This window comes from Homalodisca vitripennis, chromosome 3 (assembly GCF_021130785.1).
Source record: "Homalodisca vitripennis isolate AUS2020 chromosome 3, UT_GWSS_2.1, whole genome shotgun sequence".
NCBI lineage: Eukaryota > Metazoa > Arthropoda > Insecta > Hemiptera > Cicadellidae > Homalodisca > Homalodisca vitripennis.
This window is the reverse complement of record NC_060209.1, coordinates 10,970,945-10,988,734: the sequence shown is the minus strand read 5'-3', so window position 1 is coordinate 10,988,734 and position 17,790 is coordinate 10,970,945. Positions and strand designations below refer to the sequence as shown.

The window sequence follows — 17,790 nt, the reverse complement described above, 5'->3', positions numbered from 1 at the left end:
ATTGAAACTACACGGGCATTTAGATAATGTTGTCACTCGTAGTATATTCATAACATTATAACAGTGATAAGACAAAATAACTTAAATCCAAATAGCACCAGACAATAAACTTATTTTCTTCACTTATTTTTGAAAATTGTATTTCAGGTAAGTAGAAAAATATATCGCTGTAACGTCAAAAGTTTAGCTTACTGAAGTTGTAAAAGTATTATGTTCCCTTTCATCTGGATAAAGATACCATAAAATATTCAACGCATGTCAAAGAGATAAAGTTGTTGAACTAACTTTGTAAGTTGATCGGGTATTGAGTTTTAAAACATCCTGAAGCACTTTGGTTTTATTCTTTCGGGAATGAACGAACATATATTCCAGAACGTTCAGACATTTTCCTTTCAATTGATGGAAATAAAACTGATGTTTAACACAACATTCTTATCATTGATAGTGAACAATGAGTACAGTAGACGAGTTTCTTATTACGGAAAATTATGGTAAATCACGTATGAATTACGGCTGTGTAGTGGTGCGGTATAATGTAAGGATATAACATTTGTGGGGCTAATCTATAAAGTGTCTAAAAAAATATGAAATGTGCAAAGTTATAATCCGAGACCTAAGAGCGAATTTAAATTTAAGTTTAGAAAATTTTAAGGTAGAAAATTTTCCCTTAAGAAAGAGATCAATCTTCACCCGTGCCAGAATTGTTCGGTGTCTAAATTGAAGTGTATCAAAATGGTTAAACATATGAAACAATAATTATTTTGTCTGAATGTAGATATTCTAGTTCAATACTCTTAAAAACTAGCAGTTAGACACTTAAACAAATATTATATCATTGTCATCATATACATACCCTTAAAGTGGCTGATATAATTCTCTTTATCTACTTGCCTGCCGGTAAGCCAAAGTATTGGCTGAGCGTCAGCGAAGCCACTCAAGAGTTTTATTTCTGTCTGTCTGTCTACCCACACAATATCTTGAACACTAATTCACGTATAGACTCTCCATTAAGCTTAATTTAAATGAGTGCAAGATGAAGATGGTACATGTCGCTCCGTGAATTTGATTGAGTCTTAACGAATATTTTTACTTTGGTCTTATAGGTTGCCATGAGAGCAACGTGAATACATGAATTCATAAACAAGCAGCGTAAAATCATTTTAGATTGAAATATTTGACACATATACGAAACAGAGAAAGTAATAGATTGAAAATTCAACGCTTTTAATTGGGGACAAGATTTTATTTCGGCGCACTTTGGGCTAAACTCTCCCTAGCCCACCAAAACCTTCATTATGTAAACACTGCTATGAAACCTAACAAAGTGGACAAAAATTTGAATGTGTCATATGGCATGGTATCTCTATAAAAGTCCAAATGTAATTATACACAGACTAGCTTGAGTTATATGATTGTACATGTATAACCATGCATACTGGCTGAACATTGTTGTAGCCTCAGGAGTCTGTCACAATTTCCCTTATATATGACAGGGGAAGGCAACTTTTCCTTTGTGTTTCATTGTCTTTATGTTTAAAAATAGTATAACCTCAGGTTATATCAAGAATTAAAATGAGTCATATATCCTGTTAGACGATACGTGGTGTGACGTAATCCTACTATATATGTGTGTGCGTGCGTGCGTGCGCGCGCGCGCGTGTGTGTGAGATCATCGGTTTTAAGAGTGTCGAGCATAATAACTTAAATGCAGTGTTTAGAAGACTAATATCTACTGTTTTCTGAGTTTACAGAAAACATAATAGAGAGTTAAATTTGTATAAGGGCTAAAAAATTCAATTAAAAAAGATAATTTATATATCTAACCATCACCTTATAGTAAATATCTTCACTTAAGTCGTACATGACTTGCAAATGAGGGTGCACGCGCTTATTTATGAAGATGGAGGTCACTATGCAAACCCACTTGTAGTTAGTCATCATAAATAATTACTTTTAACAGTAATGTAAGTAGATTTCTTGTTTAAAACAAAATGTTTCTGAAATCGCAACACGTTTCTAACATTAAGTTGAAAAAATATTGCACTCGAAATAAAATCTGTTATTATTAAATTTTAAAACGTCTTATATAATATTAAAAACCTTTTTCTGACACTTCCAGAGCTCCTATTTTGATATTTACAATTTCACACCATTCGTTTAATTGAATGAACTGAAAACTTGCTGTTTCACGTGACATCGTACGTAATTTCACAACACGTGGTTTTTAGCAGTCAGGGCCAGCTGTGGATTATTGATGGCCTGGCCAGCTGCAATTGCTAACTTTGATCATTTGTGAATTACATGTTTCGGCACAAAAATGTCTTGATAGGAAATGGTTATTTCTTTTATGATACAATCTTAAATATTATACCTGTTCTAATACAAGGAAAGCCTTAGAACGTACAATAGGGCTTTTACCAAACACGTATGTTTGTAAACAGTATCTTAAAAGGGAATAGGGTACTGATGTTCATATAATAGTCGTTACAATAAAATGCGATAAAAAATAATCAAAGGAAAAACTATTTCTTCCTAGTTACCCTAGTAATACATATTCATATCAATTTCAAAATTTGACAAAAATAGCTCTTAGTATGTTTCCTATTTAAGATTAGATTTTCAATTGCAAAATAAAAAAATATAATTGAAACAGTTGTTAAAACCTTTGACTGATTATGAGTTTTGAAATATAAAACAACATGTGATGGAGAGCGACTGTCTAGTGTTAAGGCTGGAACATAGTGCCAATTTAAATGTATAAATGCAAAATTAGATTTTTTTAATCGAAACATTTTACACAAATTTAACAGAGTAAACAGAGAAACGAATTGCCAACCGAACCTGTTTTAATGGGAGTTCTAGTGGGAGGGTAATGGGTGGTATTGTAGAAACGTGCAGTGTCTTCAGCTCACATTCATATTTTTGTAATAACTACATAACGTTGGAGAGAAAATCGCTTTCAGACATAAAAGATGAAAATCGGACAAGACATACTGACAAGTTGATGCAAGTACTAAAAAAGATTTACGTTTTTAAGGTACCATTACCCACTGCATAACTTTTTATATTATATGAATAACATATTATATGAATAAATGTCAAAATATTTGGAATTAGACTTAGAAATATATATTTTTTACATATTTATATTTACATCAGTTTATCATTTTAGTTTATAATAATACTAATCAATAGTCTTTATAAACTACTACCGTCAATAATTTTATAGTGTAATATTATAATATAATGTGAGTTTTGTCTTGATTTTAGAGTTGTTTTTCAAAATGTGACTTTTATCTTAAATGTTTTTTTTTTAATATAAATAAAAACTAACAAGACACATATATACAAAAAGATCGTAAACAAAGCATGTGAATTAAAATTTTTTTTTACCCAAATAAAAAATACTTCGATGAAGTTTGTTAACATATTTTATACAGTGTTTCTTCTAAGGTTTTAAAATAAAATAAAATAAAATATCTGTTTTTTAACTGTCTAGCTTTGTTAGTAACTTGGAGAGAAGAACAAAAGAGACGTAATTCATTTAATAATTTAAATAACTACCTGTACCACATGTTTCGTCTATAAAACACAGCACTGTTTTTAGTTGTAAGCACAGTTAAAATGTGTAAATTTAATTATGATATTCTACTATAGTATTAACGATATCAATATATTGTTATGTGCACATATTTCTCTAAATTTATTGCAATTCTTACGAACCGACATATTATGGCTTTCTTCATGTTAGTTGATTATAATCTATATTTTAAAAGTTCACGCTTGAAGATTATTACATGGTTGGTTTTATATACGTTACGTGTTTTATTTCAATTCATCGTACGTAACTAATTTAGCAATAACTGTACTTTAAGGATCTTTCAAATTTTGCAGAATTATTTCGATTTATTTTAGGAGCAATGCGTTCTTTGTCTTTTAGAATAAAAAGCACTGCTGTTGTCAAGAGCATTGTTTTATGACTGAAGTAAGAATAACGACTTATATATATATTACAATCTACTGCAGAAAACTTTCTTTAACCCATTACACAGCATCTGTTATTCAGTTCAAGGTAATTACGTAAGTGGAGTTTGCAATGGACAAAGTACCATAATATTTATTTACAAATGTTTACAAAACATTATGTACATATTATGGAAGTTTAAAATACTTTTTATTGTGAAATCTAGAAATTTTAATAAAAGTTTAAATATTATTAAAATAGCTAATATAGCGATGAGAACTTTTTAATACGGTGGCATTTTAGCCTTTTTGTAACTATATTGGGATGTGAGCCCACTCTATGTAATACAACAATGGGGAGAAAGAAAGCGTCCAAAACCCAGCTACAAGAGGATATTGCGGGCAGTTTGTTACAATTTCCAAGCTTGTCTCAAACTGTTTTAGTGTTGCGTGTAAGACAACATTAACAGGAAGTAAAGACAATATGAAATAAATTTTATTAGAATATTGTCTTTTTTTATATAAAACGAATTTAATTTTTCTTTAAGGTTCTAACCTAATTATTCGATATTTTCAGTGTAACAGCGTATTAAACAATAAACTGTACATAAACTTCTGAAAATAATTTAAGCGTATAGCAAAAAACTTATTATTAATTGTTTATTAAATTATTTTAAGATACTACACATTTAGACAGTTTTATATTAATAAAATAAAAATGTATATTCGTTCTTTGTAATGTGAGAAGAATGTTTTGTTGAGGAAATCGAGTTAAAAACTCGCAAGTGGCTGCCTTGTGGAGATAAGAAGTTCCCGAGTCCGGTTGCTGATACAACCTCGATAAACTCGCTACAAACTGTGCTCCAGTTTGTTACTAACCTGCAGTTTAAATAACAGTTTTAAAACACTTCGTAATATTCAAAATAACCACTGAACTTCATTTATAGTTACATAAGCACAGAGTGTAGCAAAATATTGTACTTTTGGTTGTGGAAGAATGCCTGGTGTGTTAAACATATAACATTTTTATCAATAGGGTTTCAAATAAACTTTACTAAAGTGTTAAAATTTTCTGGGACAATTTAAAAAAATGTTACTCAGCAGATGATAAAGGACATGATACACTACTAACATGTATCACCACATTTTATAATTTTGGCAAACAAATTTATTTATAATTAGGAACATAATTATAAAAACTTTATCTGAATATTACAATTTAATAATGTAATGCAATACAGGAACCTGTAGTTAAATCCTTTGAACATTCAAACTTAATGAGATATACAAATTGAGATATAAAAATCTATGTGGTTACTCTCACCCCTGGCTAACGTGTAAGGCAAAACCCATTTTTCATTTATATTTGGATATCCATGAATATAAAATTACTAACCACAAGTACGTAGGGTGACTGTTGGAGTTTGTGGAGCTATTATTCGGCTAACTTAGACCTTGAAAACGTTTAACTCCCTGTCCACTTTGACTGGAGAGTCTGGAACAAAACTGACCTGTCTTATTCAAATGTGAAATGAGAGATTGGCTGCTAATTTCTTAAATAATTAGATAATTGTTGCTATCTGATCATCTAACTGTTTATGCGTTTAAGAATATTAAAATGTACGCGTTTTATGAGAAACACGTGTAACATTTCTTCTGATAATACCAAAGACTATATCCTGGAAATGTACACTGGAGGTTTTTGTGAGTTGGGTTTGTACCGCCCTGCTCCAGTTCTTCCACAAGAACAGTTAACGATGTTTACACTATGTCTCCAATGTTCAGTGTGTCTATACTCTTCACCATCTTTACACCATTCTTTTGTTGTCTCACAATCACATCCTGTTGATAGGGGCTGGTATATCGTCACGTACTGATAGCCCCATAGGTAAATATCTGCAACGTTAGTCTGTACCAGCTGTCAGCCTTTGCAGTATCAAGGGTTTCTCGTGATTATTTTTTAGTAGAATGTTATAAAAATGTAAAATTCTAATAATAAGAGAATTCACAGTATTTTACTTTATAAAATTTTCCATGATATTAAAATAAAAAGAAATTAATGTCTTCACAAAATAATACATTGAATTAGTAAAGTAAAAGATCTCTGCTGGTCTAAAATTGCACAGCATACATATCCATAACATAATGATGGCTCAGCAGGTATAAATTGTCTGTATTCACAGTGGAAGACCCCTCAGAGCAGCTTTAAAATAAATGTTGCTGGAGAGCAAAGCAAACAGAAATATATACAAATAGACAACAAATAGAGGACTCAGGAAAATGTATTTACAATAAAAAAACAGAATTACTGCAGCACTTTTGAAAACCAAGTTCAGGAATGAAAAGTTTCAGGTAAAATATTTAATGCCTGGACGTGTTTAATGGTAACAATCAATAATGCTATCCTAGAGAGTTTTGACGGTAAATTAACTAAGAAACGTGACAAGTGGTTTTCAACAAGTGAGTTTGTAGGAATGAAATCTTATATTAATGTGTGATTATTATCAAACATTCTGAGGAAGTTTAATACAAATGTACGAGTATAGTATGTTAAGCATGCGATATATATCATATTCAACGTAAATACAGGGAAACATTAGTTTTATATTAGAAGCACTTTAAACGTAACCAAGCAATAAAGTTTTAGTTGCAAAGTAACGTAATAATACACTAATATATAATCAAATAAAATTTTACTGATAACACTATGGGATATCGCGCCTTTACTTACTTGTATTCCCATTTTACTTACTTTATCTCATTATATTATTCGTCTAAATGTAAATGTTTCCACGCTTTTTAGTTTTAAAACATGAATGAATAACAGTAGCAAACTAGTAGAAATAATTATTAAACTCCATATAATTTGTAAACTATTATAACGATAGTAATTTAAAATAGTATTACTGTACTATACTATTAAATTATGTATAATTATCAGAAATTAATAAATGCCAATGAAAAATCGTTCTATTTCTTTGTATAGCATTACACAACGGCGGTAATTATATTTACAGTGGATTACAACTCAGGCACAGAAGAGCGGTTTACTGAGTATACATCCGTTCTCTAAGTGTTGTATTTCACTCAGAAAGTCCACAAGTTTCAGTTTAACATGGTGGAGGAGTTAGTGATATCTATATTTACATTGCATTACAACTCAGGCACAGAAGAGCGGTTTACTGAGTATACATCCGTTCTCTAAGTGTTGTATTTCACTCAGAAAGTCCACAAGTTTCAGTTTAACATGGTGGAGGAGTTAGTGATATCTATATTTACATTGCATTACAACTCAGGCACGGAAGAGCGGTTTACTGAGTATACATCCGTTCTCTAAGTGTTGTATTTCACTCAGAAAGTCCACAAGTTTCGGTTTAACATGGTGAAGGAGTTAGTGATATCTATATTTACATTGCATTACAACTCAGGCACGGAAGAGCGGTTTACTGAGTATACATCCGTTCTCTAAGTGTTGTATTTCACTCAGAAAGTCCACAAGTTTCAGTTTAACATGGTGGAGGAGTTAGTGATATCTATATTTACATTGCATTACAACTCAGGCACGGAAGAGCGGTTTACTGAGTATACATCCGTTCTCTAAGTGTTGTATTTCACTCAGAAAGTTCTCAAGTTTCGGTTTAACATGGTGAAGGAGTTAGTGATATCTATATTTACATTGCATTACAACTCAGGCACAGAAGAGCGGTTTACTGAGTATACATCCGTTCTCTAAGTGTTGTATTTCACTCAGAAAGTCCACAAGTTTCGGTTTAACATGGTGAAGGAGTTAGACTTATTTATGGGCTTTAATTCAGGTCAAATCACCAAGCTTTATGTTCTGGTAATTTAAAAATTGATATAAAATACTATGATATTTTTAATGGTTTTTTACTTTTGTTACCAATAAATCTTAGAATTCATTGATATACTCGGAAAGAGGGGTATTGAAAATTAAACTTATTTTAAGCATTAGGATATGGAATTATTTCAGTCAGTCACTGTTATTGATCCAAGGGAGATTATAAGACGAGATCATTCAGCTAGGAAATCGTTTGATCTAAGCAGTAGACTTGACCTGTTCAAGCTCTAAAGTTGCCGGTCTTGTGTATCGAGAGGGATTTAAGCGCGCCTCTCGTGATATTTACTGTACGGTCTCAATGGTTATTTATGAAGATACACCGTTTAGAGTTGTTTTATAAAACATATGCCTCTAAAGTTCAAGGTCAAGAGTCACCGGTCTTGTGTACCGAGAGGGATTTGAGCGCGCCTCTCGTGGTATTTACTGTACGGCCTTAATGGTACTTCATGAATATCCTTCTTTTAGAGTTGTTTGATGAAAGATATGCCTCTAAAGTTCAAGGTCAAGAGTCACCGGTCTTGTGTACCGAGAGGGATTTGAGCGCGCCTCTCGTGTTATTTATTGTACGGCCTTAATGGTACTTCATGAATATCCTTCTTTTAGAGTTGTTTGATGAAAGATATGCCAATAAAGTTCAAGGTCAAGACTCATCGGTCTTGTGTACCGAGAGGGATTTGAGCGCGCCTCTCGTGGTATTTACTGTACGGCCTTAATGGTACTTCATGAATATCCTTCTTTTAGAGTTGTTTGATGAAAGATATGCCAATAAAGTTCAAGGTCAAGAGTCACCGGTCTTGTGTACCGACAGGGATTTGAGCGCGTCTCTCGTGGTATTTACTGTACGGCCTTAATGGTACTTCATGAATATCTTTCTTTTAGAGTTGTTTGATGAAAGATATGCCTCTAAAGTTCAAGGTCAAGACTCATCGGTCTTGTGTACCGAGAGGGATTTGAGCGCGCCTCTCGTGGTATTTACTGTACGGCCTTAATGGTACTTCATGAATATCCTTCTTTTAGAGTTGTTTGATGAAAGATATGCCTCTAAAGTTCAAGGTCAAGAGTCACCGGTCTTGTGTACCGAGAGGGATTTGAGCGCGCCTCTCGTGGTATTTACTGTACGGCCTTAATGGTACTTCATGAATATCCTTCTTTTAGAGTTGTTTGATGAAAGATATGCCAATAAAGTTCAAGGTCAAGACTCATCGGTTTTGTGTACCGAGAGGGATTTGAGCGCGCCTCTCGTGGTATTTACTGTACGGCCTTAATGGTACTTCATGAATATCCTTCTTTTAGAGTTGTTTGATGAAAGATATGCCAATAAAGTTCAAGGTCAAGAGTCACCGGTCTTGTGTACCGAGAGGGATTTGAGCGCGCCTCTCGTGGTATTTACTGTACGGCCTTAATGGTACTTCATGAATATCCTTTTTTTAGAGTTGTTTGATGAAAGATATGCCTCTAAAGTTCAAGGTCAAGAGTCACCGGTCTTGTGTACCTAAGGGGTTTGAGCGCGCCTCTCGTGGTATTTACTGTACGGCCTTAATGGTACTTCATGAATATCCTTCTTTTAGAGTTGTTTGATGAAAGATATGCCAATAAAGTTCAAGGTCAAGACTCACCGGTCTTGTGTACCGAGAGGGATTTGAGCGCGCCTCTCGTGGTATTTACTGTACGGCCTTAATGGTACTTCATGAATATCCTTCTTTTAGAGTTGTTTGATGAAAGATATGCCAATAAAGTTCAAGGTCAAGACTCATCGGTCTTGTGTATCGGGAGGGATTTGAGCGCGCCTCTCGTGGTATTTACTGTACGGTCTCAATGGTACTTCATGAATATTCACCGTTTAGAGTTGTTTTATAAAACATATGCCTCTAAAGTTCAAGGTCAAGAGTCACCGGTCTTGTGTACCGAGAGGGATTTGAGCGCGCCTCTCGTGGTATTTACTGTACGGCCTTAATGGTACTTCATGAATATCCTTCTTTTAGAGTTGTTTGATGAAAGATATGCCAATAAAGTTCAAGGTCAAGAGTCACCGGTCTTGTGTACCGAGAGGGATTTGAGCGCGCCTCTCGTGGTATTTACTGTACGGCCTTAATGGTACTTCATGAATATCCTTTTTTTAGAGTTGTTTGATGAAAGATATGCCTCTAAAGTTCAAGGTCAAGAGTCACCGGTCTTGTGTACCGAGAGGGATTTGAGCGCGCCTCTCGTGGTATTTACTGTACGGCCTTAATGGTACTTCATGAATATCCTTCTTTTAGAGTTGTTTGATGAAAGATATGCCAATAAAGTTCAAGGTCAAGACTCACCGGTCTTGTGTACCGAGAGGGATTTGAGCGCGCCTCTCGTGGTATTTACTGTACGGCCTTAATGGTACTTCATGAATATCCTTCTTTTAGAGTTGTTTGATGAAAGATATGCCAATAAAGTTCAAGGTCAAGACTCATCGGTCTTGTGTATCGGGAGGGATTTGAGCGCGCCTCTCGTGGTATTTACTGTACGGTCTCAATGGTACTTCATGAATATTCACCGTTTAGAGTTGTTTTATAAAACATATGCCTCTAAAGTTCAAGGTCAAGAGTCACCGGTCTTGTGTACCGAGAGGGATTTGAGCGCGCCTCTCGTGGTATTTTCTGTACGGCCTTAATGGTACTTCATGAATATCCTTCTTTTAGAGTTGTTTGATGAAAGATATGCCTCTAAAGTTCAAGGTCAATAGTCACCGGTCTTGTGTACCGAGAGGGATTTGAGCGCGCCTCTCGTGGTATTTACTGTACGGCCTTAATGGTACTTCATGAATATCCTGTTTTTAGAGTTGTTTGATAAAAGATATGCCTCTAAAGTTCAAGGTCAAGAGTCACCGGTCTTGTGTACCGAGAGGGATTTGAGCGCGCCTCTCGTGGTATTTACTGTACGGCCTTAATGGTACTTCATGAATATCCTTCTTTTAGAGTTGTTTGATGAAAGATATGCCAATAAAGTTCAAGGTCAAGACTCACCGGTCTTGTGTATCGGGAGGGATTTAAGCGCGCCTCTCGTGATATTTACTGTACGGTCTCAATGGTTCTTTATGAAGATACACCGTTTAGAGTTGTTTTATAAAACATATGCCTCTAAAGTTCAAGGTCAAGAGTCACCGGTCTTGTGTATCGGGAGGGATTTGAGCGCGCCTCTCGTGGTATTTACTTACGGTCTCAATGGTACTTCATGAATATTCACCGTTTAGACTTGTTTGATTAAATATATGCCTCTAAAGTCAAAGTTGTATGAATGGATTTTAATGATGAACACTTACACAAAAATCAATGATCATATTATTACATTCCAATTTGTTTTCCGCACAACCCGTACATTCCGTAAAATGTACATTGAAATATACTTACTACGGACTTAACAGATGTTGTCATTGAAACGGTATATCAGATTTTTCAAAGGTATAGCTAAGCGATATTGAATATTTTATGTGGGCCATACTGACGTTCCATCATACACGACAGGTAACGCAACCAAAGCCGGGGATAACCTATAATTTTTAACTAGGAAATTTAGTTTTAACTTAAAAAGCTAAATGAGGTTCATTAATGTAAAATATGTTCCCTAAACCCTATGGTTGACCCATTCTAAGCGAGAAATCCAATCCACTTTCCATTAAAAACTTAAAAGCTTGAAAGAAGTTGAATTTCCCAAGGGATAGCAACAGTGCTCACTCAAACAATCGTTGCTACTCAGTGAGTGTCGTCAAATATTTAACATCATTCATAATTTCTTGTCTTTAAAACTGTGACTAAAGATTGCATCAAAATTGTTTTAAAAGCATATATTTATGTTTGTACACTAACTTTTCTTTAATTATATATAAATAAATAAATAAATATGAATGAATATAACTATGATCAAACTTTAAGAATCTATGCTTATTTTAAAATTGATTAAATACTATCTATTGTATTATTTTAACGCTAAGCAATGTCCAGAAGCTTAAGTACGCATATAGCATGCTTAAACAAAGTTTAGAGATGAAAACAGACTACTGTTCAAAACAATCACAGTTTGTTCAGTACAACAATCTGTTATTTTTCATATTTTAGAATATGCAATAGTGAATATTCATAATAATTTGCACTGTATTATAAGTTATGATATAATTTATTTCATAATATAGCTTATTGCATAGAAAACCCGTTACGTTAACACAGAATTTGCCTGCTAACAAACTATTATGTCTAATTCAACAATAATTATAATTTAACTTTAGTATTAAGATATACGTTCATGGCAGCCACGTTAACCTATCTTTATACACTATACACTGAGAAAAGGTAGCGTAATAACTGCCTGGGAAATAGCTCGTGACAGAAGGAATAACAACAGCTACTGGTGGACACGGATGAAATAACACTGTTATTAATCTTCATCTATGGTGGAATATATTAAGAGCCACTTTCTTCCTACTATTACGAGTATATGAGTGAATCAAAAATAAAGATAATAAAGAGTCTTATTTTTAAATCTTTTATAAGATTTATATAAAGAAAGGTAAAATCAAACGATAAGAAGAAAAACAAACGAAAAGAAAATATGTAAGAGCACTAGAGAAATTTCTAGCCCTAAATAAAAATGAAACTCAGATACGCTTTGTAATTATGTTAGTGACAACTGGACTGTTTGATACATATGTGACACAGATATTGAGATTTTGATATATTAGATATTGAATTAAGACGGTCTCTACAGTCAATTGTGAGACAAACTAAACTTTTAATCGTATATCATGTAACTTTTTAATAGTCTTATAATAAGATTTGATAGGTAAAGTTGAAAAGAAAGAAACGAATTGTTAAAGTGATCATTAAGGATGACTATTTTGAAAAATATATAATTTGAACCCTGATCCTTAATGAATTAATTTAATAATAATAATAAAAATACAATACTTATCTTATTTGGTTAAGATAAACATTTGATCTATTTGTTTAGGTTAACAAATTTGACATTTTAATTGCAAAAGTGTAATTGGTGTAAAACATTATGTTTTTAGTAAAAAATAACTATCGGATCACTGATCTGTATAATGAATATTGAAAAAACGTTTTTGTACCTGCTGTTTAAGTTTGACCTGAATATATTATTAGAAATATGTTTTGCGTTATATGCTTTTTAGGAATGTTTCATGTGAATTTTATCTTATTACTCACGTTGTAAATCAAGTTTTGATTTCGTATAGGTTAAAATCAAAAAGCAATCTAAATCATCTCTGTTTCAACAGACATTGTCTGGCAGCGCGTCATTGAAGCCAGAACACACAGTCGAAGATGTTTCCGGCGGAAATGTGAATTGATTAATACGACCTCCCATTCTATTTCCCTTCATATTAACTTTACCCTTCTTAAACACTGGGTATTTTATAGTCCTAATCAAAGAGTTGATTTAGAGAAATTTTTTCCTATTCAAAATAGATAAATTTCATATTTATACTAGTTTTCAAATGCTAACATTGCTTTTAGATAAATCGCATTCATAAAATTATAAATTTCATACAACTATTCCAAGCGGGTCATGCTATCATTTACCTACTCCTAGCATTGGTAAGTAAACTCAATTTTGAACTATCTAGCGTTAGGTCACTAACCTGTGGAAGCTAAAAAAGATACGTTCAAGTTGTCAGAAAAATAAACCCGTCTGTATGGCTGATAAGATACATTTAAAAAGAAATATTGTTTCTGTTTGGTTCCCAGCCTATAAGCCACATATTTCAGAAATTACAGTAAGTATATGAAAAGAATAAAGCCAGAGTTACAATTACGATAAAAAAATCAATAAACAATCGCTATGATCTTTGAGACTTCTGAAGTTTAATTCAGAAATTACTTTATAGGGGAGACCGGGGCAAGTTGACGACGTTAAGGAATAAATATTTTTAATAAAATATTGTGATAAAAATAAAAGTCTTACGATACATAAGAGTTAAGTATAAGTCTTTACCTACATTTAATTTTTTTTTAATTATCATAATATCAATTTTTTGTTTGTAAATTTTAGTTCTTATGAAACAATGCAAAAATGTCATCTTGCCCCACCCCCGGGGCAAGATGACTTTTGCATAGGGGCAAGATGACGAATGTTATGGAGGTTTAAATAAACACGCTACTTTGTAAAAGAAAAGGCTGCTAGTCATTTTTATTTATGTACAAAAACTGACAAACTAGCAGTAGTCACAAACAAATTCCCCACCTTCGTAGCTTGTACAATTCTCGTGCCACCATTCACTGCACTTGGAACACTGGATCCACTCTTCAACTGGAGGATCGGAGTATTTTTCTTCACACCCAGGACATCTAACTTCACTGCCTTTTGAAGTAGAAGCTGTGTTCATACACCTAGGACGTTTTTTTGTAGGGTCCAAACTTGAGTTTCTTTGAAACCTTTGAAGCTCGAAGCTCTTCTCTTTTCTTTTTTAAGCGCTCTTTTTCATCCTTCATTTCTTGCTTTACTTCCAAACACATTTTTTACTGGCGTGCTTGTTATAATACTAGAACTTAACTTCTGAACTTTTCTTTTCTTATCCTTTGGTTTACCTTTAGGTAAAGGCTTAAAGTCGAAGACACTTGTATTCTTCTTTACCGGGATTGGGGCACAGTCTACTAGGCCTACTGTTTCTTGGCGTTCACTCAGCTCAATGGTTTCTTCTTCAGGTTCACCTGGAGTTTCTGTTGTATTTGATGTTGTTGATTGGATAGTAGGATTTTCATCTTCATTATAGCTAGGGTCTAGGCCTACATCCAGGTTCTGATCAGTTGTTTGTGATGCAGCAAAGTCATGTTCGTCGAATACAAGTGGATTATAAGGTTCTATTCCTGTGGACCTGAACCCACTAACGGCATTGCCAACAGTTGCAGCCTTGAAATAAGCAATGGTCAAAAGCTCACCAATTTTAAAGTCACTGATGGTCTGTCCTGGATTATTGACCATGAAGTTGTCACAAGCTTGACTGTAAAAGGTTTTCAGCGAACCAAAGAATGAAACGTCCAAGGGCTGAAGACGGTGTGTTGTATGAGGAGGAAATCCAACCATAACAATATGGTTATCTCTGCATAAGTTGATTGCCTCTAGGGTTATGTGGGTTCTGTGATTATCGACAAGTAGCAGGATAGGAGAATCAACTGTGGGTTTTGCATTGAGGATAAAGTGGTTCAAAAACTTTACGAACAACTCTCCGTTGCTCCAGCCATTATCGCTGCAGTGGCCCACACTACCTGGTGGAGCTCTTTCCATGAGTTCAGGTCGCATTCGCTTTCTGGCAAATACCAAAAAAGGGGGTAGGTAAGTTCCCGTAGCATTGATGCAACAAATAATAGTGACGTTCCTGCCTCTCTCCCCAGACACAACTTTAGAAACTCTTCTACTTCCTTTTGGTGAAATTACCTTAGGTAATTTATTGGGCACAGTAGATAGTCCTGATTCATCTGCATTGTAGATATTAGCAGCGGGAAAATTGTGTTTTTCTCGCACTTCCTTCAAAATGGAGAAAAATTTATCAACACTAGGTTTGTTGAAACCCATTGCTCTTGCAACAGATGTTGCTTCTGGCTTACGCATACTAAAGTTGTGTTTTTTCATAAAGGTAGCCAGCCAATCCTCACCAGCCATTTTAGTTTCTTTATTAAACGGATGAGAAATCCCTAAGTGTTCTGCGTATTCAAAAACGAGTTTTCTGCACTGCAACTTGGTCATTCCAAAAAACATTTGGTCCATTACCGTCAAATAGTTGTGTAAATCTTGGAGCTGCTCTTCATTGAATACTTCTCTATATCTTCCTCCATGGACAGGCATATCCTAAAAAAAAAACTTGTTTAAGGGGAGCAGGAAAGGTAAAAAATTTATATTTATTTTATTTCATTATTTTAAAGTTTGGTACTTTTTAAGGTTTGGAAAATGTAAATAATAATCGTTGTAGGTTGCTTAGAAATGTTGTGATGAAGTAAATGAAAATGTTATGTGTATTTGCGTAAAAAGCTGGGGTACGGATTATAGTCTTGTCTTTGTAACGTGAGAAGTTGTTATACCAAAGTAAATTTTGTTTTAATATCAAAAACAAGGTGGTAAATAATTTAACTTAAAACAAGTTGTAAATATAAACGTGGTGCAAGGTGTAGGTGAAAATAGTTACCGAAACGTTCTTTTTCAGTCGGCGTCGAAGTGTTGCCTCTGGAACATTGTAAGTTCTCGCTGCTCCCAAGCAAGTCATTCTTCCCTCCTTGACCTCTGTGAAAGCAGTATCCATGTTGGTTTTTTCCCACTCTCCTCTAGAGGAAGTCTTTTTGTAGTTTCTCACCATCTCTGGAACCAAAGTAAAACTAAAAATCTGTACCCGCATATTAAATTAATAAAAATTCAATTCTAAAGTAAAATTGTTAAACAAAAGTGTAGATTAAATTTTTTTTAAATAAGTGGTTAAGTCTCACAGTGTCGTCAGTTATTAGTTTACTTAAATCAAAATTGTATGCATAACCATACTTCTTAAAAGTTTCAGCTTTGCACCAGTAAAATTAACCGGGGCAAGATGACGAACACGCTATCTTGCCCCACGTCATCTTGCCCCGAGCGGCCGTAATAGAGTAGGTAAATTTTATTGGCATTAAGTTTAAGATAAATATAAACAAACATGGTATTTATGAGTAGCCTAATACATAAGGTAAATATAGGTAATATTGAAAATTAACATATCTTACCTGCGTATTCAATAAACCTTACGATGCAAAGGCCGAAAGTTACAAAAACGCACTCCAAAAACAACAAGCCGCTGTAACAACACACACAATGGCGAACTTGTCTTCACTGCCAGTTATTTCAGAGGCCATCCGTGTGGAGCGCTACTGACATTCGACCGGTGCTACTACCTAGCAACTAATTTGAGAAACTAACCATTCGTCGTCTTGCCCCGGTCGTCAACTTGCCCCGGTCTCCCCTAGATCGTTTCAGGTATTTGTGGCTGTAATACATTTTTAATCTAGGAGTCTCCTGTTTATATCGTGTCAAAAAATCGCATTTTGAATATAAAACTAGTTATCGGATGGCTGACATACTTATTTCTATGAGACAGCAACTGTTGCCAAAGTAAAACTATATGGACTGTAAACTGTGGAAGTGGTCGCCGTTTAACGATAAACTACCGAGCGGTTCTTCAGACGGAGCGATGTATTATAAGACTCCAGCTAGTGATACCGGATCTCTCTCTATCTCTAACTTCTTTCTCTCTTTCTTAATTAGTTAATACGTTATAATTGTGTGTACAATTAACTAAATCGGGTTTGAACGGTCAGTGGTAATAAAATTACTCTAAACTATAGCTGCAAAAATATGTACTTGACCTTAGGCCATTGTGTTACAAGAACTTCTTTCGAATATTAATAGAACACATAGGAAGGGATTGTTTGTTTTTCTTCGGATTCGATAGTAAATACATATCCCATTGTTTTAGATGACACGATGCGATGCCGAAGAATGAGCCGACAACGACTTTCACGTTAGTATCCCACTTTCATCCGTGCTAGTGTGATGTGTGATTGTGTTTTCTCGTACTTGTGACTTGTGTTCGGGACTTGCATTATCTGCAGTAACAACGTCTGGAGTAGACTCCAAGCAGCTTTTAGGTATGTTTGAACCCCTTTCTTCTTTCTATTCTTTATTTTTGTAAGTAACTTCCCTACCTGACGAATAGGGTAGATTGAAATTCTCAAAACGTTGTGTTATTCCATTTATAACCACAAGATGGCAAATTCTATCGTTCCTATTATCCTGTAAAACCTTCCATCTCAACAAGAAACTTAAAAAAAAGAAATACATATGGTAAAAATAATTTGAATGGTAAATTGAATATACCGAAGTTAAAGAGTAGTATTCCTTATGTCCAATAACAGTAAACTTATTGGATTTAATTTTAGTTTATTAAAAATGTTTTATACCAAAAATAA

General features: G+C 34.0%; 1 protein-coding gene across 1 annotated transcript; it reads right to left on the bottom strand.

Annotated features, from left to right (window-relative positions):
- Window positions 1-5,635: 5,635 nt before the first annotated feature.
- LOC124356768 lies at window positions 5,636-16,778 on the bottom strand. The gene is made up of 4 exons (XM_046807957.1): window positions 15,987-16,778; window positions 14,330-15,652; window positions 14,023-14,182; window positions 5,636-5,859 (listed from the first exon to the last, which is right to left on the bottom strand). Exons 1-4 carry the CDS (start codon window positions 16,191-16,193, stop codon window positions 5,636-5,638), a joined length of 1,914 nt encoding a protein of 637 aa, XP_046663913.1. The 5' UTR covers window positions 16,194-16,778.
- Between the last annotated feature and the right edge of the window lie 1,012 nt (window positions 16,779-17,790).